Source organism: Ranitomeya imitator, chromosome 7 (assembly GCF_032444005.1).
Source record: "Ranitomeya imitator isolate aRanImi1 chromosome 7, aRanImi1.pri, whole genome shotgun sequence".
NCBI lineage: Eukaryota > Metazoa > Chordata > Amphibia > Anura > Dendrobatidae > Ranitomeya > Ranitomeya imitator.
In genome coordinates this window covers 96,994,247-97,016,034 of record NC_091288.1, presented here as the reverse complement: position 1 = coordinate 97,016,034, position 21,788 = coordinate 96,994,247, and the positions used below count along the sequence as shown (strand labels likewise).

The window sequence follows — 21,788 nt, the reverse complement described above, 5'->3', positions numbered from 1 at the left end:
ACCCCCCACGGCTGGTTCTAGTTGCGCTGCTAGTTCAGGGTTTGCGGTCAGTACAGGTGCCACCTTCTCCAGAGTACGTCTCATGCTGCTCCAAGGCCACCAGATCATAACACATAGCGTGACTTCTGTGTGTGAACGCAGCCTTAAAGGGGTATACGGAACTGACATTTATTCTAATCCTATATGTCTATTTAATGTCATAATATAATATATTTTGTAATATACATTGATTAAAATTCACTATCCTTCCCTCACTACACTACTTATCTAACTGCTTGGTTTTTTTCCCTAGCTACTTCCGGTTTGATGACGCTTTGTTTGAGGACCCCCAATGCATGCTGGGATTCTTAAACAAAACATCTTCAGGGGCAGAGGCTGCGGTCACTGCTGCAGTCTCAGGGGTTGTGCTAGTCCCTGCTCTACTGAGCATGCGTTGATTATCAATTCTGACGTATCCAAGTAAGCTCTTGTTACTGTGCAATATTCGTTTTAATGCACAGTGGCTCTTGCTGGCTCTGATGAGAAGTCATGAGCTAGCAAGAGAGCGCACTGTCAGTACACATTGCAAGGCGATTACCCTGCATGCTGGAAAAGCAGAAACCAGCTTCACCTCTACAAGTGATTTAACTTGCAGGGTGTGAAGGGGCAGTACTTGGGTAATCTCCTTAAAATGCGCTCTGACAGACCACTCTCTTGCAAACATGTCACCTCATTAGAGCCAGCAAGAGAGCACACTGTCAGTATGCATTGCAAGTGTGGCACCCCAGGAGTTCAGGTACCACAGTAGTGCTGCCTTCCTCTCGGGGAGGGTAGTGCTATGCCTGGAGACAAGGAAAATCCCTTTGGCAGGTAATCTCACACACAACACCTTCTGAATCCAGGCCAGAAGAGGAAGCTCAAAACCCAGTTTTAGGGCAGCTTCCCTGAATAAAGATCCTAGTCTGGAGGAGGAGTCTAGTCAGTCGAGTTCAGTGTTGTCTGAGAGTGGACAGAGACAGGAGAGGAGCAGTGAGAAGGAAGAAAGGCTCAAAGGGGAACTGCTACCGGGCACCCTCAGAGCCAGAGCGCAGAGGTCGGGCACCATGAGCCCGAGGTCGTGGAAGACTGTAAGTCGCACGACAGAACCGGAGGGCATAGGACTATACATAAATTGCCTGTATTAAGCCTGTGGTACATCTGCATTCTGGAGGCTGAAGTCACCGTGCAGAGACCCCAGAAGGAACGGCTCAAGCTGCCTACCATACAGGTACTGTCCCAGGACAGGAAAGAATGAGGACCTTGTTAGGACACTTCAGATAGCAAGGGACTAATAGTGAGCGCAAAGTTGAAGGCTCCCAACCTGTCCTGCCAAGGGGACTTCTTCTTGTTTCCGGGCTGCCTGGACTCCTTCTGTACCTGTTGCCGGTGCCCTGGACTGTGGCCTGCTACCAACAGTAAACCAGTAAACCTGACTGCAACCCTGAGTCCTCTGTTATTTACCGGCAACACATAATCCCTGCCATATACCTTGGGAGCCCTGGCGACCCCGCTTCACCCGTGGGAAGCGCCACCATCCAGCCGCCATACCATCACCCCAGAGGACCCTGTTAAGCGGCGTCGGTCCCTACTGTCCGAGAACCACAGGTGGCACCACGAAAATAGACTTTCACAATACCTCTTAAAAGTCCGTTCCCCTTTTAATTGAGTCCCAGGGCCACTGACCAGGTCGCAGCCACTGTGACATCCCCTTTAAGAGCGACCGGACCCGGTACCGAGTACCCCACTGCCCTGGTGGGCGACTCACAAGATTACCCTGCATATAGGAAAAACAGTGGCCAGTCTCATCTCTGCAAGTGGCGTTACTTGCGGGGGGCAGTACTAGGTTCTGCTCGCTGGCTAATCTCCTTAAAATGTGCTCTGACAGTGCACTCTGTTGCCAACACATCACCTCTTTAGAGACAGCAAGAGAGAGCACTGTTACTGTGCATATTGCAGTGATATGATTCTACTGGAAACCAAGGTGTAATGTTTCTCCTTGCAGAGAGTGACATGTCAAGCCTGACATGCCAAGGTGAGGAGACTTTTAAGCCCTGCAATGCTCGTCTGGGAAATATGCAAATTGTCTCCTCAAAGAGGAAGACAAGTGGAACTCTAGTGGCACCTATTGCTACTTCCATTAAGTGGCACTGGAGTTCTAGTCCTTGTCCTCTCTGAAGAGACTATTTGGGTGATCCTACTGAGCATACATCAGAATTTGCAACCAACACATGCTCAGTAGAGTAGGGACTAGCACAGTCCAAGAAATGGAGGTCATTGATGACGCTTGGTTTCAGGGAGGGGGCAGGGGCTTCAGCAATGGCTGAAGCCTCTGTCTCCTGATGACGTCTCATTTGAGTATCCCAGCATGCACTGAGGGTTCTCAAAAAAGTGTCAAACAGGAAGTAGGTAAAAAATAAAGTGATTAGAGAGAGTAAAGAGGGAATATAGGGACCTTTTAATTGAAGTACCTATATTAGAAAAGAGGTTAGACTATGAAATGAAAAAGACAGACACTTAGGATTAAACTAAAAGTTTTGCACCACACCTTTAAAGGGTCACCCCGTTTTTTCGATATGAGATAAAATATGGTTTAATAGGGCCTGAGCTCTGCTTTACATCAGTACCTTTCATTCCCCACCTTTGCTGAGAAAATACCTTAGTATCTCTCCGTTTTCGTATGTTAATCACCTTGGTCCGGTCCAATGGGCGGGGCTTAATCACCGTCTCTCCTCCCGCTCTTTGGCGTGTTTGTCGTAACTAGATCTGTGAATAGCACAGATCCTGTTCAGCTTCTGGGCGTGCACATTGAATTTGCCTCTAGCGCCTGCGCAGTATGCTTTGACCAACTGTGGGCAAAGCATGCAATCATTATTGCGCATGCGCCGGCTTTTGACCCAGCACAACACACTTTGCATAGAAAGACTTCCGGGGCACAGAACGTCAAGGAAAATGCCGGCACATGCTCAATAATGAGTTGTATGCTTTGCACACTGTTGGGCAAAACATACTGTGCATGTGCGAGACGCCACTTGAATGCGCAGGCGCAGAAAACAACGCCAACGCACGAAAGAAGATTCGTAGAGCAAAGCCAGAGGTGGGCAGAAACGGCGATAACGCCCCGCCCATCAGGCCGGACTGGGGTGATTGACAGACGAAAACGGAGAGATTACTAAGGTATTTTCTCAGCAAAGGTGGGGAATCGGGGGATATGAAAGGTACTGCTGTAACGCAGAGCTGAGGCCCTACTGAACCATATTTTTATCTCATATTGAAAAAACGGGGTGACAGCTTCCCTTTAATGACAAAGCCATAGCAGGGAGATAGACTTATCCAATCCAACCAAACAAAACTTGTGACTCAGCAGCGATCTCGCTAGCGATCTCGCTATGTGAGACGGGGGCTTTACTCTCCAAATCCTCCATCTCACACATGGACTGCAATAATGAACCAGAAGATGACACATAACCAACTTCTGCTACATGGAGAAGCCCCACTGGACTCCATAAGATCATGGAGATTCAGTGTCATCTCCTGATGGCCAGTCCTAACAAGTTCAGGGCTAACAAATATTATATGTCACAAGAAAGTAATTTTTTGCAGATTTCAACCTGTGAAGGTGGAGCCCTACTTACATGTTCTTACAATGGTTGCAAGGCTGCAGCTTCAAATACAGCAAAATGTAATTTTAACATAAATACAAGTTTGACAATTCTGCAATTATGTAAATGAATAGTTGCATAAGGCCACAGCTAAATGTGTCTGCATGCATGCGGGATACTAATGTATACATGATACTGCACAATGGTGACCTAAGTGAAGGTCATCCCGCTTTACTGGCATGCCAGAACAGTGATTAAATAGTCATATCTTTGGCATCCATAAAATGTGAGGATCAGTAGCCTACTATGAAAGGAAAATACAGAAGGTTTTGCAAAGGAGCAGTTGAGAAGGCAGACTCAAAATTCATCATAAATCTATATTTTATTAATTAGGATTAACTAAGTGACCACTGCACACTTTCCTGGCAGGAGCATGTACAAATCCATATCACATGCCTGGTGGATGAAGCTGCAGAGACATTACATCACATTTTCCCCACAATGTGAGAAGCTTTTCTTTATTCAGATATCCAGAAAAACCTTTCTAGGGAGATCTGACCCCCAAGAGAGACACTTAACACTGTTAAGCCTCCATTCTCTCCGTTCACCATCCGGGCTCTCTCCAGCACAGCACACACAGGGGGATATGGTGTCTAGCACAGTGTGTCTGTTTTCTTATAGCTCTGTAGTAGATATTACATATTCTGAACACTGCTCTGCTGATATGCTGCAAATCATCATATGCAGTCTGACTCATAGCGAAAATCCCCAGGATCATAAAAAACCATGACACTGAAAATACAAGAAGTCACTCTAAGCAAAATGCGTAGGAATGTATTTAAAAAAATGACCTAAAAAAATCTAATCAAAGAGGGACCAATCTATCCAACTGTATACTGAGCAATTACATGAAAACTCCAGATTTATCAAGACCAATCTAAACACACAGAGACCAATCTAACTATGCATAAGTCAATCTCATCACACCAGAAATAATCAAACCCCATATATCTATCACTCTACCCATACAAAGACCAATCTTTCCAAACAAAGACAAATCTAACCTCACAAGGACCAATCAAGCCATGGAAAGATCAATCTAACCACATTAGATTTACCCAAACAAAGACCAATCCGCCTATATACAAATCAACGATATAAGTGGGCTCAGTCAGAATTCTAATGTCTATGGTGACGCCTCACTTTCCCTCAACAGATGATGTTGAGGTGTGATAGGATGCAGTATTTCCACCTTTGGATTTGGAATCCTTTTCTTCTCTGGCAGTGGCTCTCTCATAGGGAACACAGAAGCGTTCAGCAGAGCCGGTGCTCCTGTTTATGGAGTAATCAGGAGAGATAGATGCAGGCTAGTGATGGGCGAACATGTGGATGTTTGGGTTTGTTCCAGAACAGTACCCAAACCTGGACCCCATTCAGATGAATAGGGGCCCGAACATCCATTGTTTGCCACACTGTCATCTGAAGGACAGCATGGCGAACTTGGACTCTGGTCTAGAGAGCTGCGGTTCCCATGATGTCAGATGACAGTGTGAGCCAAAAGGTGTGACCGGCGGTAAAAAGGTTACTTCCGGTCACACGTGTCAGCTAATGACAGAGTACTACTCCCATCAGCCTAAGCCTGCTGTGGCTGATAACAGCCAGCGCCTGTGCTATAAATGAATACATTTTCAAAATAGTGACATGGAGTCTGTTCTATTTTTGATAACCAGTGCAGGCAAAACCCAGGTCATTTTTTGTTATTGATTTATTTTTAGCACAGGTGCCGGCTTATGAATACTACCATCAGCGGTGCCTGCTCTCGCTGTTGTCAGCAAACCCAGACAGTTACACAGTCTTCCTGGAGAAGTCCATGTTCAGAGTCTGTTCCCAAAAACTAGGTGTTCAGTATGGACCCCGAACTTTACTGTTCGGGTTCGCCCATGTCTACTGCCATTTGTGGGGTAAATCATTATTTAGCCAACAGCTATCTATTGTGTTTGGGGCTCCCAACAATATAATGCCAAATGTATTTACAAAGAGGATCTATCCATTCAAAGATCAATATAATCACAAGTGGCTTAATTAACCAATCCAACCAAACAATCTAAAAAGATAATGACTAAATTCATTTACAAAGCAAGAATTGCCCTGTTCGAGAGCTCGTTTCACCATAATCTTGCAGTCTAACCAGTCAGTTGATCACTTGACGAAAGAGCAAAATGCCCATTTGTCAGTTGACACAATCTTTTGCGCTGCACAAAAGATCATCATTCTTGGTAACGCATTGTCTTGAATGATCTAATAACGTACGTGCCCACGATCAGGAATAGCAACGTTTTGGACGCAGCTCACCTGCGCTGCATCCAAAATGCTGTGTTTCATGATACAAGCACATTGGATGGGATTTATAGAAATACCAAGCCCACAATAGAATGTATTAGAGGTAGTAAATCCACATTGTTCACTGATCACATGCAGATTTAACTGTTTGTGTGTATGTACCCTTACAGTATCTAAATCCGGGTCAACCTGTGTACACAGGCTACTAAACAACAGCTGATCTGCAAACAAGCAAGCAAATTATTGGTCGTTTAGCAACCCACTTTGGGCAGTGTAAACAAATGCTAATATGAGGTATGCAACACATAGAAAGTCCAATTCAACCTACACGACTCATCTAAACACACATGGACCAATCTACAGACATTTTGACCGATAGTAATTAAAAAGGGGCAATCTAACTTCACAAGGTCCACTCAATTACACAATGACCTGTCAAAAAATATAATAATATAATACAGCTAGAATCTAATCACACCATGGCCAACCTAACCACCAAAGAGGCCAATTAAAGGTTCCCTGTCACCAGGTTTTCCCAATCTTAAGTACATACACCAACTTTACGGCCTCCTCTGTCTGGGATGATTTAGTAAATCCTGCTTTGAGCAGGGGGTTGGACCAGATGACCCAGGTGGTCCCTTCCAACTGTATCATTCTATGATTCTATGATTCATTTCCTGCATTCTAGTATGTTGTATGTTTGTCCCCAATCCCTTCTTGAAGACACAAAAAGACCTTTTATGATATCCTGAGACACCACGATTTGGTGCAATGGGTGTCTCTGGTCTTGATCTTTCGCCTTCTCTCTTCCCACAATCACTGTTCTCCATCCCTGCTCCATGGATGACGCACTGTACATTATCCACATATTGTTTCCCAATTGCGCCCCTGCGCAGGCATACTTCTCTCTTCCCTGCCAAGGAAAGTGCAGGAGCCTTATTGGGAGACACTGTGGATGACATAGGGCTAGTGATGAGCGAGTATACTCGTTGCCCGGGTTTTCCAGAGCACGCTCGGGGATCTCCGAGTATTTGTAAGTGTTCAGAGATTAAGTTTTCATCACCGCAGCTGAATGATTTACAGCTATTAGACAGCTTGATTACATGTGAGGATTCCCTAGCAACCAGGCAACCCCCACATGTACTCAGGCTGGCTAGTAGCTGTAAATCATTCAGCTGAGGCGATGAAAACTTAATCTCCGAACACTAACAAATACTCGGAGATCACCCGAGTGTGCTTGGGAAAACCTGAGGAATGACTATATTCGCTCATCACTGCATAGGACGCATCATCCACACGAAGCAGGGCACGAGGATGGCGATTGTATGAAGAGATGAGACTAGAAACACACAAACGACCAAACCGCTGTGTCTGCTGGTATAATTAAAGGTCTTTATTGCGCTATGTACAGGGGGTTGGGGACATACGTACAACATTCTAAACTGCTGTAAAAGCAGCCTTAAAGGTGATGGCCATACTTTACATTGGGAAAACACCTGGTGACAGGTTCCCTTTAAACCACGCAAACATAAATGTTATCTCTAGAAGAGCTTTGCCCATACCTGGTAACAGGGTGTGTGATTTGGGCAAGTTTGTTTAGTTGTTTTGTAAAACCCAAACCAATGTAATGTTATTTTGTTAGGTTCATGCCTTAAACAAACAGGTTGGTGACCAATATGAACACACAGGTAGACAATTAGATTGCACTGACGTGTTTGTTCAGGGGCCATTGTGAAGAGTCAGATCTTCCAGGATTTCTCCGCAAACCTCAGCAGCTCGTCACTTACCCTTTGTCATAAGTAGCAGGTTACTGAGACGCACATACACCGTACCTTAAAATGTCATTATCAGGAAAGATTTTGCCAGTTCTCATGAGATCAGAAAGCAAATGGTGATTTCCTGTTTACTCTGAGCTTGCCTTACTCTGGAATACGTATATAAGGATACACGTGCATGCAGACATATGGATATGATTTACTCAACCTGTTCTGGGCCATATTTGCTGAAATAGTGATGAACTCCTAGAGATACATACGTGCAGGGACGGTTATATCACCGCTCATGTTTCTATCTTTTCTTGAAATCCTGCCCAGTGTTGTAGACAATGCGTAATTATATAGCTTGCGTTACAATGTGTCATTGTGAAAACAGAAAACTGTAGGATATTTTACAGCAATGCACAGCCCACCCTTCCCCAGAGGAAAAGGAGACTTAAACACGCTCTGTTCTTGCTATCGACTCTGGTGGGATTCACAGATTTCACTTATCGGAGGTTTATTTTTGCACTGCAGCTGCACCGTTGTAAGGTCACATAATTTGGCAGCTAGCCCAGTAGTTAGAAATTAATTTTTTCCTTTTTAATACAAACTGGTATCCCCCAAGGGATTACATCAAGAGCCTTATCTGTACTTGACAGTTTCCTAAACCCCCAGAAAGAAACGCTTTATTCTGTAAGGGGGTCTCTACAATGCAAGACCATAATGCTTTGCAATTGTGTTGTCAAGAACAGTGAGTTTCTGGGGTCATCCCACAGGTCTCCTGTTCTTCAGATTGACACATTGTAATCAAGTGTTCGCAGCTCTGTAATAATCTGTAACTGGATATACACATCCCAACCCCTAATAATAACCTCATAAAGCTGCATTGCATTGTTCTCCCCTTAATCTAATTCTGCTTTATTTTCACAACTTGCCAGCTGTTCCTTCCATTTTCACATTAGCGCTGGCTTGGTTTTCTGTTCTTTACTATTTAATGGCTATTAACATGTATTTTACAGAGGTGGTTCAGTGTTTATTATTATTACAAATAAGCTTTTATTGTTAGATATGCGGTCACTTCTATTCTAAGGGTTCTTGGGGGTACAGAAAATAATGGGGAATTACATGAACAGTCATTCTCTAATATAGTGTGGTTACGTGAATTCCAGACGCGATTTTAAAAATAGCAGAAGGCTACAACTTGGATTTCCAAACTCCTTGCCTCTGTCCCGGCGTCCCGTCAGCGGGCTGCGGCAGGTTTATGGCAATCTACAGTCTGTCTCATTAGCACAGGGGGGAATCTAGGCAACTGTGTCAATTATTCTGTCTTATCTAAGCATCCATCAAGAAGTTGGCGATCTTTCCACATATGGTATCAGTGCAGGCAATTTTGTTTAACAGGGCTGTGTAGGACTTTGGCCTAAAGTGCGGGCTTGACCCCTGGGACCCCTATAGATCAGCAGAACAGAGAGGTCATTGTTTATCCAGGCACAGCACCTGGCACTGTAGCTCAGTATCTGGTACTGTAGATCAGCATCTGGTACTGTAGGTACTGTAGCTCAGTATCTGGTACTGTAGTTGAGCACCTGGTACTGAAGCTCAGTATCTGGTACTATATCCCAGTATCTGGTACTGAAGCTCAGCACCTGGTACTGAAGCTTGGTATCTGGTACTGAAGCTCAGTATCTGGTACTGAAGATCAGGATCTGGTAAGGAAGCTCAGTATCTGGTACTGTAGCTTAGTATCTGGTACTGTAGCTCAGTATCGGATACTGTAGCTCAATATCTGGTTCTGTAGCTCAGCACCTGGTACTGTAGCTGAGCACCTGGTTCTGAAGCTCAGTATCTTGTACTATATCTCAGTATCTGGTACTGAAGCTCAGCACCTGGTACTGAAGCTTGGTGTCAGGTACTGTAGCTCAGTATCTGGTACTGTAGCTCAGTATCTGGTACTATAGATCAGCATATGGTACTGTAGGTAATGTAGCTCAGTATTTGGTACTGAAGCTCAGTATCTGGTACTGTAACTGAGCACCTGGTACTGAAGCTCAGTATCTGGTACTATATCTCAGTATCTGGTACTGAAGCTCAGCACCTGGTACTGAAGCTTGGTATCTGGTACTGAAGATCAATATCTGGTACTGAAGATCAGCACCTGGAAAGGAAGCTCAGTATCTGGTACTGTAGCTCAGTATCTGGTACTGTAGCTGAGCACCTGGTACTGAAGCTCAGTATCTGGTACTATATCTCAGTATCTGGTACTGAAGCTCAGCACCTGGTACTGAAGATCAGCACCTGGTAAGGAAGCTCAGTATCTGGTACTGTAGCTCAGTATCTGGTACTGAAGTTCAGTATCTGGTACTGTAGCTGAGCACCTGGTACTGAAGCTCAGAATCTGGTACTATATCTCAGTATCTGGTACTGAAGCTCAGCACCTGGTAAGGAAGCTCAGTATCTGGTACTGTAGCTCAGTATCTGGTACTGTAGCCTAGCACCTGGTACTGAAGCTCAGTATCTGGTACTATATCTCAGTATCTGGTACTGAAGCTCAGCACCTGGTACTGAAGCTTGGTATCTGGTACTGAAGCTCAGTATCTGGTACTGAAGATCAGCACCTGGAAAGGAAGCTCAGTATCTGGTACTGTAGCTCAGTATCTGGTACTGTAGCTCAGTATCTGGTACTGTAGCTGAGCACCTAGTACTGAAGCTCAGAATCTGGTACTATATCTCAGTATCTGGTACTGAAGCTCAGCACCTGGTAAGGAAGCTCAGTATCTGGTACTGTAGCTCAGTATCAGATACTGTAGCTCAGTATCTGGTTCTGTAGCTCAGCACCTGGTACAGTAGCTCAGCCACTTCAATTAAATAGGGAGAAATAAATGCGATGCACCGTGGTACCCATGTGTATGATGATGACCTCAGATGAATGAACGCTGATTCTGGACCTTTAACCAATGCTGTAGCCCCTCCATTGTGCCCTTGAGTAGGGTCATAGGGGTTGGACTACCAACAATCCCAGTATCTGGTACTGAAGCTCAGCACCTGGTACTGAAGCTTGGTATCTGGTACTGAAGCTCAGTATCAGGTACTGAAGATCAGGATCTGGTAAGGAAGCTCAGTATCTGGTACTGTAGCTTAGTATCTGGTACTGTAGCTCAGTATCGGATACTGTAGCTCAATATCTGGTTCTGTAGCTCAGCACCTGGTACTGTAGCTGAGCACCTGGTTCTGAAGCTCAGTATCTTGTACTATATCTCAGTATCTGGTACTGAAGCTCAGCACCTGGTACTGAAGCTTGGTGTCAGGTACTGTAGCTCAGTATCTGGTACTGTAGCTCAGTATCTGGTACTATAGATCAGCATATGGTACTGTAGGTAATGTAGCTCAGTATTTGGTACTGAAGCTCAGTATCTGGTACTGTAACTGAGCACCTGGTACTGAAGCTCAGTATCTGGTACTATATCTCAGTATCTGGTACTGAAGCTCAGCACCTGGTACTGAAGCTTGGTATCTGGTACTGAAGATCAATATCTGGTACTGAAGATCAGCACCTGGAAAGGAAGCTCAGTATCTGGTACTGTAGCTCAGTATCTGGTACTGTAGCTGAGCACCTGGTACTGAAGCTCAGTATCTGGTACTATATCTCAGTATCTGGTACTGAAGCTCAGCACCTGGTACTGAAGATCAGCACCTGGTAAGGAAGCTCAGTATCTGGTACTGTAGCTCAGTATCTGGTACTGAAGTTCAGTATCTGGTACTGTAGCTGAGCACCTGGTACTGAAGCTCAGAATCTGGTACTATATCTCAGTATCTGGTACTGAAGCTCAGCACCTGGTAAGGAAGCTCAGTATCTGGTACTGTAGCTCAGTATCTGGTACTGTAGCCTAGCACCTGGTACTGAAGCTCAGTATCTGGTACTATATCTCAGTATCTGGTACTGAAGCTCAGCACCTGGTACTGAAGCTTGGTATCTGGTACTGAAGCTCAGTATCTGGTACTGAAGATCAGCACCTGGAAAGGAAGCTCAGTATCTGGTACTGTAGCTCAGTATCTGGTACTGTAGCTCAGTATCTGGTACTGTAGCTCAGTATCTGGTACTGTAGCTGAGCACCTAGTACTGAAGCTCAGAATCTGGTACTATATCTCAGTATCTGGTACTGAAGCTCAGCACCTGGTAAGGAAGCTCAGTATCTGGTACTGTAGCTCAGTATCAGATACTGTAGCTCAGTATCTGGTTCTGTAGCTCAGCACCTGGTACTGTAGCTCAGCCACTTCAATTAAATAGGGAGAAATAAATGCGATGCACCGTGGTACCCATGTGTATGATGATGACCTCAGATGAATGAACGCTGATTCTGGACCTTTAACCAATGCTGTAGCCCCTCCATTGTGCCCTTGAGTAGGGTCATAGGGGTTGGACTACCAACAATCATGCACTGATTGCATAAGGATAGCCCATCAGTTGAAGTCTCAGATAATATACAGTATGTAGAATAAAGTCAGAGTAAAAAAAAATATAAGTTTTAGTCATTTTGGTATTGACCATTTAAATAATCAAAGATGGGGTCATGCAATTAGAAAAAAAGGGTAATTTCATCAAGTTGTGATGTCTTGTTAGTGGATTTAAATTTCCTATAAAGGACTTGCTTGGTAACAAAGACAGCCATTCATTGAATAGAGTGCACGCAATGGTACATTTCCGTGTAATGTATGGTTGACCCCGGAAATAGCAGTTAATCTCTAGTGTTTTTCTGGATTGGGCCTGCAGCAATCAGCGGGGTCTGCTTCCATCTGAAAAGAGGCCGTTTGATAAGACAGCTCCTTTTCACACCAAGAACACTAATTATTCTTGCAGAATTCAGATTCAGTCTGTCGTTTATACAAAGTCTTGTACTATACAAGTATTACAGAATGTAATAGCCATCTGCAATGTGCCCCTCCGGTTTACTGGTGACTGCGCAACACGAAAAAAGGGTTACCACACTTATGTGGCTATGCCGATAAATTCAGATCCTTCTATTAATATAAATAAATACTAATCTAAATGACGCTCTCACTTTCTTTTTACATACCCCGTAAGACAATGATTTTGTATTTTTGCAAACCAAACAGGAAGCATGGGAAGGAAATGGGATGCTGTTCATTATTTAAGCCAGAAGGCTCAAGTTCTTTGTGTCAGCAATAGCAGAGTATCAGTATTGTCACCAGACTGTTTCTCTAAAGTTTCTCAAATCAGGGCTAACTTTCGCCAACCAGGATCTGTATTGGGAGAGTGCTGCCAGTTACTGTGCCACGCACCCGCGGACATTGCTCCCATGCTTCTGGCAGCCCCATCTCCTGTGTCTGCACTGTTTGCCATAGATTTCCAGTACAAGGAAGACTTCAGTTAGGATTTACATATAATACAAGCTGCTACTACACTGCAAGGCTTTTGTGGCAGTTGGCAAACGTTGGGTTAACCTTTAATAGCAACACCTGAGCCACTAAGTGATTTAATGGGCTGAGCCCACCGGGCACAATTATAATTAATACTCACTGATGCAATACACCTGTGAGTCACAATGTTAAAAAAGGCACGGGTAGGCATATTAATATTATTATTCATCTTCTTTCCTCACCTGAAAATAAATGGTTAAGCGGTATGACTGTAAGTTTATATACCAACTACTGTATATAAAACACAGAAAATCAAAATATGGGTCTGGAATAAAGTATTTAGGTAATATGCAGCTAAATAGATGATCCATAAATGATTTGCACTGACTGGTGGTATATTCACCGTCCCAGGGTGTCTTGTTCGGTATGGCCGGCTCTGAACTATTGATGTGCCCTTTATCATAGGCACACCTAGAAACAATGCCACCTGCAGGATAAGATGAGCCACTGCAGATGTGCATAGCACAGTATGCGTTTCAAGTAGAGTTCACTTTAAAAGAGGATTTATTCTACTTGCTCATATAGGGCCATCAATTCCACGGCTCATCACACACATTATCATCGCTGTCCCCGATGGGGCCCACAATCTAGATTCCCTATCAGTATGTCTTTGGAGTGTGGGAGGAATCCAGAGAACCCGGAGGAAACCCACACAAACACAGGGAGAACATACAAACTCCTTGTTGATGTTGTCCTTGAACCCAAGATCCCCCACGCTACAGTTCTACCTACTGAGCCACCTTGCTGCCCATAAAAGAAGTAAAGTGTCGAGTCATTACTTATCTTTTAAATGACATATCCCCCATATAATTAAATAGGGCTATAGCCAAAGAATGGACTGCTAAGGGCCCATATACTGTTCTGGCAAAAGAGCCCTCTTCTGCGTCCGCCAGTGATAAGAGATGACCCAAATATAAATTATCCACCAATGTCAACTACTGCATTCTTCTCTATAGGGAATAAGCAATCACAATTTGTATTCAGATGCTCCAATCTGCATCTCAGATGTGACGAACGTTGCGACTGACAAAATGACGCTTATCTCCCTAAGACCACCTTAAATAAGGGACACAATTCTATGTGTTATCTATCAGGCAGTGGTGCCATTGGAATATGTGCACATTATAAAGGGAATATGAGGAAAACCAAACCATATAAGTGATAGTTGAGGTCAACAGATTTTACTAAAAACATTTAACATTTATAAAAAAATTTCATAGGAAAAAAAAAAAACCAGTAACATATGTATTGTGTTTCTAAGGGCATGAGTCACCTATCAACTTGTGAACATACGGCTTCAATCTGGAGGATACATCAGTGCCATCACGATGCCGCTTCCTTATGGAGAACACATTGAGATTGATGGGATGTGACGGGTGCGTGAACACCATGGAGAGTTGTGCCTCTGATAATCTGAGGCCAGGTGGAGAGAGCTGCTCATTGTGGCTGCAGTGACCACCTGCCATGGAACGTCACGACCAAGGTCAGAGAGTAGGGGCATAGCTACATATCGATACCGCAGTGCTGAAAACCAGCTCAAAGCTACTGCTTATTAGATAGGGCAGCCATCGCTTGCCTTCACTCCTCATCGCCAGAAATAAGTTTCATTTTAGTATCTTGGAACCTATTAGCCATGAGCTGGAAATTAATAAATGAGGGTCCAATGTTGGGAAATTCGGTATATACACACTCTTGACTAGCCAATTATGGGTCTTATATTAGCCATAGACCATGACGGCCCCTCTGTGTTGACATACAGATCTCGACATTATGTCTTTTTGTCGAATAAGAGAATTTTTTAATAATCATAAATGTATAGAGAAGGCAAATCATCCTGTACACACGGGCCATAATCAGTCATCCGTCCCGAGCATTCAAACACTACTTATTTTAATACCTAGGTGGCACTGTGACTTAAACTAAGCATCCCAGTCCCTTTATCAGAAGATCCTGTGAGTTCTCATCCCATTGACTGTTCACCCAATTATAGGGTAGCCACTTTGTCATATTTTTATTAAGAGTTAAACCTATGATATTGGAAGGTCAGATGGAGTATTATGTTAGTAACTACAATACCAGATCTAATTAAAAAAAAAAAAACAGATTTCTTGGGGAGGCCCAATCATGTTGACCTTACAAGACGCTTACTATGACTTAACCAGGGCTGATTCAGTGGATCTGTACATGATTTTTTTTAAAGATGGTAATAATTGTATTTTGTATTATCATGATTACTTTTATTATACATAACTTAGAATGACTTACTTTTACAAATTACAAACAAACATAGACATGCAGTAACATAGTTGTATCGTTGTCAGAGTTGCATGTACAGCAATGGTATTTTTATTAATTTATGTTCAGAACTGTAGACCACCAAAAAACATGGATCCTATCAGGACCACAAAACTACATACTATGCAGAATCTAATTTTCATGATATTGGCATTTTTTTCTTAGCTGGTGGAGAAAGGTTGAACTTAATGGAGGTAGGTCTTTTTTCACCCTACGTAACTTGGTATAGTGGATCCACCTGGTAGGAATTTGGTTTATTATATTGGCCCCATGTTTTTACTATCCGGTGACCGGTGTTCGGAAAGCTTTCCCTAGTTGGAGACCTATTTTGAATGTCCCAAAGGGAGCACTAAATGGTTTACCCCAGATGTCCCCTAGACTATTACTCCATGGTAATAAATGGGTTAACTAGGACACAGCTGTCAGGCTTAATGAGAAGAGATAAGTGTGAAAACTAAATCTAGCCAGGATGACACAGTGAGGAGGGTCTCCACATGGTATGGATGGAGCAGCTCTATTTCTGGCGCTTCATTACAGGACTGATCAGTAAATGGCATAAGGGATGTCCCCTGTGTAACACAATTGTAAGCCTTCTACACATCTCACTGGTGAATGGACTAGACAACAGTGCTGAGCAAAAAAAATACAATGTCCACAACCCGCACTCACAGCAATCAGAGGAAAACTAACATGCATAACAAACTGACAATTAACCAAAAACGCCCTGCACAAATTGGTATGATCCAAGTCCCCAAAAATGCTGCTTGTCCATTAAAGAGTTTATAGTCCTTTCAGAAGGGGATACTCAAGGTGGGCCATCAGATTTATAACCAAATCCTACCCAAGGAGTTAACATCTCGGAAACATCCAGTTTGTTTGCCAAACCATTCAGCTGCCCATGACACCCTCACCATTATCAGTTTTTCTGAAGATCAGTAGATCAGGAGAGATCAGTCCTAATACTCTACAAGTGAACTTTGCCTATCTGTCGGGTTTTAAGTAATGACACTCTGGCACTGTGTATGACCTTAAGGCAAGGAAAGTATTCAAAGAGGGTCAATAAAGTGATAACAGTATAAATGATTGATAGGGGCAGCTGAGACACGTAAGCTGCTGGCCAGAAATGAGACTTCTAGGCTTGCAGCCCACTCTGGTAGAAATGGTTTTCCTATATATCAGATGCAGAGGTATGTCCAGTATATCATGACACAAGGGGAATAACCTTAGTGTGACAAGCCCTATCATTCCTCTACTATCCCCAATAATAACTGCAGGACTGAGGGGTTCATTCTAGGTGAAACCAGGGGGCTGGTAGGAATCAGGACAGTTTAGGCATAAGCTATCACTATGGAAAGCAAGGTGGCCAGCCTTTGATCAAATAAGAATCTTACATGGCTTTATGATCCAATTATTCCACAACATAATTCATCCCGCTAAAGGAAACTGGGCTGCTTGTCCCTGTGCAAAGATGTGGAGGGAGCAGACAAGATGAGTATTTAAGGCTCAGGCACCCCCCAGGCATGTTTTCCACCCTTTAAAGTTTTTAATCACATGGGGATCGTCAGAGGATGATTGCCAAAGCCACTTAGCTAGCCCGGGATCATAAGATGCCACTGCCTTGTGAAATCCCCTTTCCAACACCGAGATGGATAATCCTCTTTCTGAAATCACAGGGCTCATTTTCTCATCTGCCAGTTCTGAAATTTGCTGTTTCATGTCGTTGCTGAGCCCTATGTGTTGCCATTTAAATGGCTGAGTTACTTGGAGCCTCTGATGTGTGGGCTTCAGTCCCACGTTGGTCAGTGGGGTATTGCTCCATTCTAACCCAGTAACAAAGCGCTCTACCAGGTCCATGAATATAATTCCCGGGCCTCCCAGAAATGGCCATAAATGAGCCAATTTTACTAAAATCTTAAGATTTGAGAGTCCTCACTGGGTGATACAATATAATGGCTAATTGTAAAGATGGTAACAAATAGCAGTTTCAGGCTACTCAGCTCTCGTCATCACCGGCATTTTAATATTTTTCTATCCACTAACTGGCTAACATGGTACAAAGACATATTTTTCCTGTACCAATTTTACTAAGGATTGGATACAGAGTTGACTTTACGGATCATTGATTGCCTTCTTCACACCGAATCCGTAGAGATGATTTACCAACATGCTGGAAAATCCGGTCAATACATGGCTGTTTGACACAGATCTTAAAAAAAAACAAAAAACAGAGAAATGTAAAAAGAAAACCACAATCATTGTAACAATGTGTGGGCGAATTTCACTGTAAACGATTTCATGTTTGTTACATCTTCCCCCCCCCAAAAAATGAGCACCATGTATTAGAGGAAGGAATCCTTTAGAAAGGGTTATCTCACCACCATTATTAATATTTGATTCCTCCCATGTTACACTGGAGGCTAGCTGGAAGGAAGATGTGTAGAGTGTGTGAGGGGGAGGCGAGCAGAAGGCACATCTGATATTAGGCTTCTAACCATCCAACGCCTACCATGTATTCAACCAGTGTTACTAGCCTCTGCAAAACACTATCTACACCCACTATCATCAGTATTGAATGCAGAGGGGTCCCAGCTCCATATGTTCCCCCCAGCACCATGCTGTCGTGTACCCAACACTACAGGTCACTGGCAGACTAAATAGTGCCAGGCAATGAACAATGCAGTGCTGGGATGAAACATGTAAATGGGGATTGTCCACTACAGGTTGTACATACTATGTTATCTGAGTGCAGAGTGTGAATGACAGATTAGCAGCCTGTGTGCATTGTGACATTGGACCCTCACACCAGATAGCAGTATATCTGCTCTACAATGGGGTCCAACCTTATTCACAACTTCTGTGAAGGAAGGCAGATATCAGTGTGGATCCCAGCAGATGAATGCACAGAATGGAGAGGTGACATCCTGGGCTTGGTGACCCCTACAGAATGGGGATCAGTACTTCACTGCAGCACACAGCCATGGCATGCTAGGACTGGTCTTCCCCTGGCTGTAAGGGGGAACTTTATTCAGCCTGTCCTTGTCTGTGAGCATTATGTCTGCAAACACCTCCTATCTGGTGTCGGTCCATTCCTACAAGTTTCTACTATGCATGCATCACATTACTTTACATTGAGCTACTGATGGTAATGTCCGATCTTGGTCTACAGTACTTGTACCCTCCCCAGGCGCAATTCACACTGAGATTGGGCTTATCATTCCGCTTTTTGAGAAACAGGAATTCTAGTCTCTCTCCTGGTGCAGATGGACTTCTCTGCGCTCTTACATCCCTTCTCTGCGCTCTTACCTCCCTTCTCTGCGCTCTTACCTCCCTTCTCTGCGCTCTTACCCTTCTCTGCGCTCTTACATCCCTTCTCTGCGCTCTTACAGCCCTTCTCTGCGCTCTTACATCCCTTCTCTGCGCTCTTACAGCCATTTTCTGCGCTCTTACATCCCTTCTCTGCGCTCTTACCTCCCTTCTCTGCGCTCTTACATCCCTTCTCTGCGCTCTTACAGCCCTTTTCTGCGCTCTTACAGCCCTTCTCTGCGCTCTTACCTCCCTTCTCTGCTCTTAGATCCCTTCTCTGCGCTCTTACATCCCTTCTCTGCGCTCTTACCTCCCTTCTCTGCACTGTTACATCCCTTGTCTGCGCTCTTACCTCCCTTCTCTGCTCTTAGATCCCTTCTCTGCGCTCTTACATCCCTTCTCTGCGCTCTTACATCCCTTCTCTGCGCTCTTACAGCCCTTCTCTGCGCTCTTACCTCCCTTCTCTGCTCTTAGATCCCTTCTCTGCGCTCTTACATCCCTTCTCTGCGCTCTTACCTCCCTTCTCTGCACTGTTACATCCCTTGTCTGCACTCTTACCTCCCTTCTCTGCTCTTACCTCCCTTCTCTGCGCTCTTACCCTTCTCTGCGCTCTTACCTCCCTTCTCTGCGCTCTTACAGCCCTTCTCTGCTCTTACCTCCCTTCTCTGCAACCTTATAGCCCTTCTCTGCGCTCTTAAATCCCTTCTCTGCGCTCTTACAGCCCTTCTCTGCGCTCTTACAGCCCTTCTCTGCGCTCTTACCTCCCTTCACTGCGCTCTTACCTCCCTTCACTGCGCTCTTACCTCCCTTCTCTGCGCTCTTACAGCCCTTCTCTGCGCTCTTACAGCCCTTCTCTGCGCTCTTACAGCCCTTCTCTGCGCTCTTACCTCCCTTCTCTGCGCTCTTACCTCCCTTCTCTGCGCTCTTACAGCCCTTCTCTGCGCTCTTACCTCCCTTCTCTGCGCTCTTACCTCCCTTCTTTGCGCTCTTACCTCCCTTCTCTGCGCTCTTACCCTTCTCTGCGTTCTTACCTCCCTTCTCTGCGCTCTTACCTCCCTTCTCTTTGCCTGGTCTCTTTCCCCAGCACACTGCTAGCACATGAGAGTGGCATCCACCTCTCTGGGGACTCTGATCGTCTGCGCCCGGCGCTGTCTGTCCATCACACGACTTGCCCCGCACACTCCTGCTCCAAGACGCAGGCACAGGGCACCGCTGCTCTCCCCATACCTGCTGCCACCCTTTCCCTGCCTGCCCTGCATTGCTATTACAGATTGATGGGACTCTGGGTAGCACTCCGGGGAGACGTCCTCTGCTCCACAACACGCAGAGCCTCGCACAAGGCTTTGTAGTATTTTTAAACCTTTGATTTAGTCCAGATGTGACATGATCCGGCAGCAGCCCGTCTCCTCCATAATAACAGAGGCAGGGAGAGGAGCAGAGGCTTTCTGCTCTGCTGCGGATGGCTCTTACCTTCTTGTCCTGACACTGAGCATCCTGAGAAGTGCAGACAAATAACTCCAAACAGCAGCACCAGGAGATCCATGGTGAGGAGCACAACTCTGTCTTCACTGCCACCGTCCCTGAGTCATGGAGCCTGGGCAATGCTGGGCTTCAGCATGTGCAAAATGCCAGGAAGATATTCCGGGAATGGGCTGTAATATCCACACTGCCAGCGGTACAGAAGAGTTTCCTGCCCCAGACGCAGCGATGGGGACAAGTGTCCAGCGGTGGCGGCTCCGGGCTAGAATGGCCAGTGCAGTCCTGTCTGTGGCTACCTGTGAGGATGGTGCGGAGTGTGCGCTCAGAGCCGGCTCCTGGGGTCTGCTCCCTCCAGCTCCTCTGCTGCCTTATACAGAGGGCAGCATGTGCTGAGAGAGAGGCAGAGCCACAGCGCTACACACAGCCCGCCCCTCAGCCTGTCACTGACACAGCCCACTCATCTGCCACAGGAGCCGGAGAGGGGCAGGGTGACGGCTCTGCTACATCTGCCGGCTCTGCTACACCTACCTGCTCTCCTACACACACACAGCCCGCCCCTCAGCCTGTCACTGACACAGCCCACTCATCTGCCACAGGAGCCGGAGAGGGGCGGGGTGACGGCTCTGCTACATCTACCGGCTCTGCTACACCTACCTGCTCTCCTACACACACACAGCCCGCCCCTCAGCCTGTCACTGACACAGCCCACTCATCTGCCACAGGAGCCGGAGAGGGGCAGGGTGACGGCTCTGCTACATCTACCGGCTCTGCTACACCTACCTGCTCTCCTACACACACACAGCCCGCCCCTCAGCCTGTCACTGACACAGCCCATTCATCTGCCACAGGAGCCGGAGAGGGGCGGGGTGACGGCTCTGCTACATCTACCGGCTCTGCTACACCTACCTGCTCTCCTACACACACACAGCCCGCCCCTCAGCCTGTCACTGACACAGCCCACTCATCTGCCACAGGAGCCGGAGAGGGGCGGGGTGACGGCTCTGCTACATCTACCGGCTCTGCTACATCTACCTGCTCTCCTACACACACACAGCCCGCCCCTCAGCCTGTCACTGACACAGCCCACTCATCTGCCACAGACGGCACAGGAGCCGGAGAGGGGCCAGGGTGACGGCTCTGCTACATCTACCTGCTCTCCTACACACACGCAGCCCGCCCCTCAGCCTGTCACTGACACAGCCCACTCATCTGCCACAGGAGCCGGAGAGGGGCAGGGTGACGGCTCTGCTACATCTACAGGCTCTGCTACACCTACCTGCTCTCCTACACACACACAGCCCGCCCCTCAGCCTGTCACTGACACAGCCCACTCATCTGCCAGAGACGGCACAGAGCCGGAGAGGGGCCAGGGTGACGGCTCTGCTACATCTACCGGCTCTGCTACATCTACCTGCTCTCCTACACACACACAGCCCGCCCCTCAGCCTGTCACTGACACAGCCCACTCATCTGCCACAGACGGCACAGAGCCGGAGAGGGGCCAGGGTGACGGCTCTGCTACATCTACCTGCTCTGCTACATCTACCTGCTCTCCTACACA

The 21,788-nt window shown here is 45.8% G+C and overlaps 1 protein-coding gene across 3 annotated transcripts in view; it reads right to left on the bottom strand.

Moving 5' to 3' along the window:
- Window positions 1-20,749, bottom strand: part of NRP2 (neuropilin 2) — a 178,323-nt gene extending 157,574 nt beyond the window's left edge. For 2 of the 3 annotated variants that reach the window (XR_011314661.1, XM_069733670.1), the window contains exon 1: window positions 20,219-20,749. Coding sequence is in view for 2 of the 3 variants with exons in the window: in XM_069733670.1 (XP_069589771.1) it covers window positions 20,219-20,291 (73 nt within the window). In the remaining variant the exon portion in view is untranslated. The remainder of the gene's footprint in view (window positions 1-20,218) is intronic. The other variant, XM_069733669.1, reaches the window with a different exon arrangement.
- Between the last annotated feature and the right edge of the window lie 1,039 nt (window positions 20,750-21,788).